Here is a 9,704-nt window from a genome sequence, read left to right on the forward strand (position 1 = left end):
CAGGCCGTGCTGACGTAATGCAGTAGTAACACACTGAGCTTTTTACTTTCAGCATCTCCACGCTTCTGTGGATCTAAGAAAGTGTTCCCAAGATAAGCAGAAGAGTGACTTGTAAGTACCAGGTTTGTTCCCAAACTCCCAAAATTAATGTGTTTATTTCTTAGAACTGGAATCTGAGTATGGAGACATGCTCTGTCATGTTCTCCAGTATCTTCTGTAGTGAACTCTGTTGTATCAGTAACACTTGTGCAGTAGAAAAACTATGAATAGCAGAGTTATCAGCTATTTAATTGCACCTTGCTATCAACAGTCACATTCCTTACACTATGAGGTAGGCTTATCAGTTCCACAATAAATAGGGTATAACCTTACCTTTTTTGATGTAAAAGGTAATGGTGTGGCTTTAAAAGGAAACGAAACAGCTCCCACAGCTGAGCAGTTCAGGCAAAAAGTGTTTCATCTGTCAGACACGTGTACAGAGAGATGTGGGGTGGCGTATCCCCCAACTCTGATGACGCAGACAATGAGACCATGCTTCACCTACCAATGGAGTGCAGCAACTGCCCTCAGCAGAATGCAGGAAGAACTAGATCCAGCCAAGTGCTGGTCAGTTGGCACAGCAGCTGCCCACGCTGCCAAGCACTGGAGGGGCACGGTGCCCTTCAGCCATCCCAGCAGGAGGAGGTGAGGTGCTACATTCCTACGGCCTATTCTGGAACCTAATGGACCATTTCTGTGCCTACCGCCCAGGCTTATGGCACGCGTGGGCTGAGGGGTGACAGGAAATGCCAGCAGGTGGGAGACTGGGGAGGGCAGCGAGTTTGTGGCTGCCTTCCCAACACTGTTGGTCAACATTCGGCAGTGTTGGGGGTATGCTGCATCCCCAGGCCCCATCCAAGTGGTTCTGCACCCACCTGCTCTGGCACCCACACCATTGTACCCGGCCCCAGCAACGCTGCCCTCAGCGGTGGCTATGAGTCCCTGGGCCCGCTTGGCAGCCCGTTTTACAGCCAGGTGTGCCACCGCAGCAATGTTTGCCGAAAGAGGGATAAAGGCAGCACGTGCACCAGGGGGCGGGGTCCGGGTCGACGGTGCCCCCATCCTCCTCGGGGCATCGCCTCCGGGCACGGGGGGACGGGAGGAGGCGGCGGAATGCGCCGCGGGAGGAAGCTGGTGTGGAGGAGCACCTGCTCCGAGCCCTGCAGGGTTTCATCACTTCGCCGCCCCGCCTCTCCGCCGCACATAAAGACCGGGACGGCGCTGCTGCCCCACAGCGCTCCGCAGCTCTGTCGCCGCCGCCTTCCTCCCTCTTCTCCTCTTCCTCCTTCTCTCAGACAGTGACAGCGATGGACGCCGGCGGTCCTCGATCCCGCAGTCTGATGCTCTTCTTCGGTGAGTGCCTGGAATCTTGCGTGTACAGGGGTGCGATGTGATGGGGGAAGGTGTGTGCTCGTTCCCTTTTCCCTGCCCGGCAGCAGGAGCTGCTTTTTCCTCTCGTCCTGTCCTACTGTTCTGGGTGAGCTCAGTGCTGGGGACAAATAGAGGGGCCTCTGCTTGCCACAGAGCAGGCTGTGGGCCCCTTGCCTTGCCGCTTCTTACATCCTTACCTGGAGCAAGCTCCTCCGAAAAGCGCATCCTTGTAGCACCCAGAGTCCCAGAGCACACAGCTGACTTCCATCCTACAGCCCCACTGGGGCTGTGAAGCAGTGACCCTTTACGGTGACACACGCTGCATGCAGCAACACTTGAGGCAGGGCTGAGACCTGCAGCACTCACTCTGCTCTCATCATAAAGCACATTCTCATGCCTGCAGTGTTGGGCTCAGAGTCTGAGGCAATGGGTCAGTCAGCTCCCAAGGCCAATTCCAAGATCAATTGCAGCAGGAGTTTCTGTCTTTCCTCTTGGCCAGGTGTTTCCATAGGGCTCATGCCTCAGCTGCTGCAGTGACAGCAGGTTAAACCTCTTTTAACCTGTGACTCAGCCGTGCTTTGCGCACAGCTGGTACTGGAAGGAACTGGTATGTCTTCATGGATTTGTGTACAGATTGATGTATTTCCGGGGCAGGCACAGAATCTAATGGTAGGGGACAGATTAGTCACAGCGAGGTGGCCTCATAGCAAGTGCTGGGAGCACTTCACTACCTTTCTATCCCAGGTCAGCAGTCCAAGCAGAACTCTGTGATGCAGCTGGGAAGTCTGTCTCCAGCTGATGGCTGCTGTTCTGTCAGGCTGCAGAGCTTCACTGCCCCAAGGCAGGACTTAATTCCAGTGGCCATCATCAGCTCCGTATCCAGGCTGTCACTGGCTCAGGGGAACTTTGTGGTTTCTTATGCCATGTCTGAACTGACTGCAGAGGTGTCTGAACCTGAAGATACAGAAGATGGCAGCAGGTGGTGTGTCTGACAAGAAGCAATAGAGGATTTCTCCTTCCCCTGCAGTGTAGGGCCCTCTGTCCCATGCTGGGAGCAAGGGTGGTGAGTGAATCCAGTCATTGGTGTGCAGGTCTGCACGGGAGTGGAAGTGGTGCTGAAATGACTGGTGCACATAATAAGTAATTATCTGAATTGTCTCTTCATAAGGGTAAGTTCTGGCACAGAGTACAAGGTGATTATGGGGGCTTTGCTGGAGTGATGGTACTCCCATGCAGGCTGCTGTCTGCAGGGCTGCTTTAGGGCATCCGTGGTTCTGAGTCAGCAGTTCTGAAGTTGTGGGTGCAATATGCAGTGCAGACACTGCTTCCCAGTGACATGCACAGGTGCTTCAGCTCATTGCTGTAGGGGGGGGGGATTTATTTGGATCTCTCCTTACCACCATGTGTACACAGAGTATGGAGAAGTGGGAGGCAGAGAGGGCAAACAACATCTTTACATGGTGGGACATGCCTGTGCCACTGGCATTTCTCATACCAGGAAGAGGAGTGCTAGGCATGTGTTTGCTGACCATGGCCATACAGTACAGTTACATCCCAGCTTGGGCGCTAAGCAGAAGCAAAGTGTTATATCCCAAGCATGAAGATGGGGAGGTGTGCTCTCTCTGCAGTGGTTAAAATTATTTCAAATGACTGCTTCCCCTTTCCCAGGGCATGTGTTCAGCGTACACAGATAACCCAAACTCCAGAGATGCTGTTGCAAGGGCAGAGTTGCACAGATGCATGTTGAAGCAGAGCAAGCCATTAGCAAGGCTTTCATTGCCAGCCCTATGGCTCTGTAATCCTCACCTGGAGCACAGCCACCCCACCTGGCCTTCGCTGCCAGAAGGAATTGCTTGGTTTGACATGGCCTGGAGAGTTGTGGGGTAGGGCACAGTGGTTCACTGCAGAAAGAGACGGAAGGTGATGCACCTAATTTGGGTGGTGGTAGTAGTGGTGCTCACAGAGGCTGTGGGACAGGCTGACCTTCGTTCATTGCTCACTCTGCACAAAGAAGGCCTTAGGCAGTCAGGTGAGCTCTGAGTGTGTGAAACCAGATAATGGCAATCCATCTGGATCCGTCCCCCAAGTTAAATGGGCTGAGACCCACCAGGGGGATGTCACCTGGGTACCGCTGTGCCTGGCGCTTCTTTGGTAGTGCAACCCAAGTGACATGTGTTTGAGGGGAGCGCAGAGGTGCCAAATGTGAAATAGCATTAGGGAATTTTCTGCAAGTGAATCAATACATGGCCAGTGATCTTGTGGGGTGAATGAAGCCAAATCAAGTGATGGTAGGGACCTAGCACCTCTCAGGAACCTAACAATTCCCTGTTAAAGTGGTGTGAATCTTGCAGAGAGACTAGTTCTTTATTCTGTAAGTCCTGTACGTATGTCCCTCATCCTGTAGCTGGAAGCCATAGTGGCTGACCTGGTAATTACCGTATAGCACATCACCTCTGGTAAAGGCTTCAGGAAGCTGAGGTTCCACTCTCTGTCTCTCCTTCATCCTTCATGAAGGGTCCAGCAAACAGCAGCAATACCCCCATTCCAGAAACAGAGTTAATCTTAGAGTGATACCCACAGGACCTGACCAGGTGTTGCGTGCTGGCGGCACAGCACTGGCATTCCTGAGAGGCATTAATAAATACCAACAACCTCATTACTGTTATCTTGTACCCTGTGCAGTATTTACTTAGTGAACAGTGAAGGAATAAAAATATAAATACCTCTCCCAGGTCCTACGTTTGATATACATCACTTGATAACTATTCTAGGAAAGGTATTCCTCTGTTACTGCAGCATGTGGAGCCCTAATCCTCCAGCAGGATCCCCCTCCCACTGATGTCAGAGGAAAAATATGTGCATGGGGGAAAGGGCAAAATGTAATGGTGCAGAGCAGGAAGGACTTTGCCCAAATGCCGAAAATACTGCTGGGTGTCAGCAAATACCACACCTGTGCTCCAGCCTCTGGCCTATACCCACAGTCAGGTGGAGGTTATTGGCTGCTGGGATGGGGCAGGCATTGCTCAGCTTTGTGTGAGCAGGTGTGCCTTAGTCTGTTGATTATGTAGTCTAGTGTTTTGTCTCTGTTGGTGCTCTGAGCACAGAGAGGGGCTGACCTGCCTCTCAGTTGTACTTCTAGTCCACCTTGATTGCGGTTTCTCATCTATGTTCTGGTATCTGTCCGACAGAGAACTTTAGACTAAAAAGGTACTGCTCAGATCATACTCAGATGGAGGAAGCATGCAAGGCAAAGCAGAAGTGTGTAGGCTAAACAGAGACCTGCTGGCTTAAAACCCATCTACCCAGCTACCTTCTTCTCCTGGTAAAATCTGTACTGAACACAAAGTGCTGTGAAAATAAATACATAAAAATTAAAAGAATAATAATAATAAAATCCCACCCTGAAAGTAAACTTTCAGGTCCTGCCCTGTTGGAGTGCAAGGCAGCTCCTGCTTAGTCATGCAACAGAAGCAGCTGTCTCCGGCATGCTCATCTATGGTCCCTCATGTCACTGCTCTCTTGATGTGGCTCTGGTTGGGTGCACCCAGCCTGCATCCTTTCTCTAAAGCCCTGTGGTAACCTGGCTGTGCAGGAAATAATGCTTAGAACAAAAAAAAGGCTCTGTCCATCTGAGGCGGATGTTCTGTGTTTCTGGCATCTAACTGAACTACATCTTAAGGGATGCCCTGCCAGTCACCCAGAAATGGATGAGCTGTAGGAAATTCCTAAATCACTGTAGATCTAGCACTGAGGGGTAATGAAACTTTCTAATAATTGGAGTGATCAAGAAACTATGAAGGCACATTCCATCTATTAGGCATGCATGAGCTGACAAGTTAATGGAGGCAAACAGCCCAAAGACACTAACTGCAGGCTGCTCTGGCATGGGGCTGGTGACTGAATGGGTTGGTTTGTGACCACAACAGAGATGTCCCCAAAGTGGATTCATGCTCAGCTGGGACAAGCATTCATTGTTTCTTGTGGGCTAGCCTTGGAGCCTTTAGATGGTTCTTGGAAATGTTCATTCAAGTACTGGAAAGCTTGTCCTGTGCAGCATCACAGGACAGTCCAAAAGATGTCAAAATACATTATAGGTGCATCTGTGGGAGAAGGGGAGCAGGGGCCTGGGAAGGGAAATGCAGCAAGATTCCTCTGCCTGCATGGTGCAGGCCCTCCTAGTGTGGTGGGTACATACACCAGGCCTGCTGAGCTGCAGTTCTTAGAATCACAGAACCATAATGATCACAGAAGACCTCTAAGATCACCAAGTACAGCCCCAACCCATCCCCTCCATGCCCAGTGACCACAATCCTCACTGCCACATCTCTGCAGTTCTTGAGCATCTCCAGGGGCAGTGACTCCACTGCCTCCGTGGGCAGCCCATTCCAATTGCCTCATCACTCTTCTTGAGAAGAAATGTTTCCTAACATCCAGCCTGAACCTCCCCTGGTGCAACCTAAGGCTATTGCCTCTCATCCTCTTCTTGCTGTAGTGTGGGTGGTGGAGGAAGGACAGCAATGTCCTCATTTCTGCCCAGGGCCCTCCCCAGATGAGAGACAGTGGCCCAGCACCTGTGACTGGATTGACATCTTTTGAATCCATTGAGCAGATAGAGGGATTTTGAGGTCTCATGGTATCTCTCTCTAAGTGGACTTTCATTTGAATAGCGGAGAGGAGTGAGTGCAGGAACTGGCCAGGGTTTCAGGTAGGGTGCAGCAAGGCTGAGAAAGCTGTCTCCTGCAGAAGAGTAGCTTTGCATTGATCTTCCTTTGGACAGACCATGGTGGGCGCTGAGCCTGGCCAAGTACTGACCCTCAGTGTATGCTGCAGCACTACCATGCTGACTGCTGGGTCCTGGGAAGTCCTCTGCCTGGGGTCAGCCATGACTCCGGGAGTTCTCCATGTTGATTACTTCCTGTGATGAATGCAGACTTGTCATGCCTATTCATAACTGTAGTCAATAGGAACCTTATTCCGATTTTGTTTTCTCATAGGTTACCTATTGCAAGCAGTCATGGGCACAACAGTGATCCCGTTATGTGCACCTGGTGAAATGGAAAACTGCACAACAGCATTAGGTAAGTGTACACCACAGCCCTCTTTGCAAATAGCAAGTGTTTGGTTGCCATCTTCCTTGAGCTGGTGACCCTTGGAAAACACTTCAGCTCTACCCATAGATTACTGTTGAACCACATTCCCAACATCCACACAGCATTTGCTGATGTTGAACATGAACTTTCTTAAAGCCTGCATGCTCTTGAGTATCGCTTTTCAGTGTAGTATCTGTGTCTTAGATGAGAACTGCTGTGAAAGCAGTAATAGCTGATGTGGGGTTTGTAAGGGAGAAGTCAGTTTAAGTATAACTCTATCCAAAAGGCTCATCTGCTGCAGTACCCACTGCATTGCAGCTCTGTTGGTAGCCTTGTTGGACGTGTAATGCTTGCATGTTGTTTGGGAAAGGGAAAATGAAGCTGATGAGATGCTAACCAAATCTTTTTGCAGTCCAGACAGAGAACAGTCCTCGTGTGGCTCAAGTTGGGATAACCAGATGCAAGCCTGAAATGAAGGACTACTGTTTCCATGGACAGTGTGTGTACATAGTGGACCTAGATGAGCACTACTGCAGGTAAGGACTGAGCACAGCATGCCCTGTGGCCTCCCTGACGTAGTCTTTGGGATGAACTGCTTGTGATTCTGATCTTGCTGATGTTTAGGCGATCAGTAGCCCAGCAAAGAGTTTAAATGCTCACAAGAACTTAAAGAGAAGCAGTGTATCTCTAACAAACCGCAGCTGGATTTAAGCAAGTATGGAGCATATGAGCTGGCTGCAGTGAAACCAGAGTGAGAGTCTGAGAAAGGTGAGGTTAGTCACCAACCCACCATAGGCATGGCACACTCATTGTGATGTTCCTGCTATTGTTCATCTTCATTTACAATAGTGAGAGGTCCAGATTGCATACAAGGCAGTGAGGTGTCTCCTAAAAAATGACCCTCTGGGCACTTTAAGGGTATTCTTCACTTACCTGAAGGATTTGCATTCCTAGACCCACAAGGAGTTTGGCCATAGAAGTTGGAATTGCTTGTCCCTAAGGAAACATCCAGCAGCAGAGCATACATTGTGGAGTGCTGAAATGTAACTCTGTGGCAATTTCTCCATTTCTGTCTCTCTTGTCCTCAGGTGCGATGTAGGTTTCTCTGGTGTCAGATGTGTGCATTCAGAACTTGTCCGTCAGCCCCTCAGTACGGAGTATGTGGCACTGACAGTCATCCTCGTTTTGCTTTTCCTCGTCGCCAGCTCTATCGCAGGCTACTACATCTGCAGGAGGTAAGAGCATTTTCTTTGTAGTTCAGCAGTGTGCATATAATAAGATGTTCAGTTGGACAGAAGTACTTATCTCCATGCAATCAATTGAGAATAGTTTAAGCAAACCTGCTGGCATGATCCAAAAAAACCATGTACTGACTGCGTAACCCAAATAGAAGGCTAGGTCATGATGGGGCACAAGTACCTGCTAATGCTCTCTGACCCTGCTGGATCACTGAGCAGGTTGATTCTCCTGTCTTAGAGAGCGTGCTGGAGTAGATGAGAGAGCAGGCAGGGAGTGGGAAAGCTCTAGTTTCTTCTCTTGGTAATGCCATTTCCTTGGTCATTGGGAACTGTAGATCAGCTGGATAGAATTGTGGGATCATCAAGGTTGGAAAAGATCTCTAAGATCATGCAGTCCAACCATCCACCTACCATCAGTACTGCCTACTAAATCAAGTCCAAAAGTACTATGTCTGTCCTTCCACTAAACACTTCCAGGGACGGTGACACCACCACCTCCTTGGGCAGCCCCATTCCAATGCCTCACCACTCTCTAAGAGTGGTAATAATCTAAGAGATTATTCCTATTATCCATCCTGAACCTTCCCCGGTGTAATTTGATGCCATTCCCTCCCATTCTATCATAGCTAACGCTATCTGCTGTGCTGTGGTGACTGTGCCATATGACAAGCATTGTTTTGCCAGCTGCAGAGCACATAGGACAACAATCTGTTCTACCAACAGACACAAGGGCAACAAGAATTGTTCTTTGTGCTAATAACTAACTGCAAGGCAGAACAGCTCTAGAGGGAAGTCTACAACTTACAAATCTGTTAGGTAGGTGGTAGCTGCCTAAATTCATCCTCCTTGCCTGAAGTCTCCATGGCACATCACACCTCAGAGAAAATGGCAATGTTGGTTGGGGCACTCAGCCCTAGTGCAGGCAAGGATGCAGCAGGATTTCACAGCCCACTACCAGCAGCAAGATTTCAACATAGGTGTAAAATCTTCAGGGCTAAGCTTAGACGTGAGTCTCTGCATGCAAGTTATCTCAGAACAGGCATAGCCCATATGCTAGAATTGGAACAAACACAAAGAGGTCATGTTGAGTTCTGTCTCCCTCCTTCCCTCCATTTGTTCCTTAAAAAACCCCTTGGGATGACAGGCTTTCCAGAAGTGACACTTCTCTCTGTTCTCAGGTACCGAAACAAGAAGAGACGCACCAATGCTAGTGACTACAAGGAGGTTGGTGCCCTGTAGAAGAAAATGTGACTTCCTGCAGCATTCTGTTCGTCTGAATGGACTCAGTCCACATCTATTTAAATGTTATTTTTATTAATGATATTTACGATATTTATATCCTTTTACAAATTTCAATTGTTTGGTGTTCCAATCAGTATAGGTCAAGCATTTTGTTTTCAGTGTTTTATTTTTTTATTAAATAATATTTCTTAATAAGAACCCTGCATCAGTGTTTCTGTGCAAAAGAGATATATTTTTGTAAAAAGTCGTCTTCTTACTCTGAAGAGTAATTTTATATTTATTCTTGTGAATATGCTCAGAACAATTTTACACCTGTAAATAAAAGCTCTTGACAAAGTCAGAATGTCTGTGTGTTTTGATCAAAGTGAAGCTTGGCTTGGGTGAGATGCTGCAAAGCAAGGATGCTACTGTAGAAGGTGCTGTGCCTGTAGGTAGAGCTGATGCTTGCCCAGTTGATCACAGAGCCACCTCTTTCTCTATCATCTTAAATGCTGTCCTGTCTTAATTGCTGTTAAGGTCAAGCAAATGAAAAGGGGGTGCCTGTCTTTGTTGGTTTTTTTTTTTGTTGTTGTTGTTGTTTTTTGTGATGGTGTCCAGTTCTATGTGAACTTGGAGACATCAGGACTTAGGCCTGTCTTGTGTCATCCCATTTCTGTGTCAGCCAGTCGCTGACTGCCACTGAAGAGACCCACAAGCTCTTTTACACACAGCAAACCAACAGAAG

General features: G+C 48.7%; 1 protein-coding gene across 1 annotated transcript; it reads left to right on the forward strand.

Moving 5' to 3' along the window:
- Positions 1 to 754: 754 nt before the first annotated feature.
- EREG (epiregulin) lies at positions 755 to 9,320 on the forward strand. The gene is made up of 5 exons (XM_015861843.2): positions 755 to 1,392; positions 6,405 to 6,488; positions 6,913 to 7,036; positions 7,589 to 7,735; positions 8,917 to 9,320. The coding sequence occupies exons 1-5, from the start codon at positions 1,347 to 1,349 to the stop codon at positions 8,975 to 8,977; spliced, it is 462 nt and encodes a 153-aa protein (XP_015717329.1). The 5' UTR covers positions 755 to 1,346; the 3' UTR covers positions 8,978 to 9,320.
- Positions 9,321 to 9,704: the final 384 nt, after the last annotated feature.

Source organism: Coturnix japonica, chromosome 4 (genome assembly GCF_001577835.2).
Source record: "Coturnix japonica isolate 7356 chromosome 4, Coturnix japonica 2.1, whole genome shotgun sequence".
NCBI lineage: Eukaryota > Metazoa > Chordata > Aves > Galliformes > Phasianidae > Coturnix > Coturnix japonica.

Excerpts from the sequence above, each read along its gene's own strand:
- EREG (XM_015861843.2), top strand. The coding sequence starts at position 1,347 with ATGGACGCCGGCGGTCCTCGATCCCGCAGTCTGATGCTCTTCTTCG. Across the intron at positions 1,393-6,404 it reads CAGTCTGATGCTCTTCTTCG|GTTACCTATTGCAAGCAGTC; the intron begins GTGAGTGCCTGG and ends GTTTTCTCATAG. Across the intron at positions 7,037-7,588 it reads CTAGATGAGCACTACTGCAG|GTGCGATGTAGGTTTCTCTG; the intron begins GTAAGGACTGAG and ends TCTTGTCCTCAG.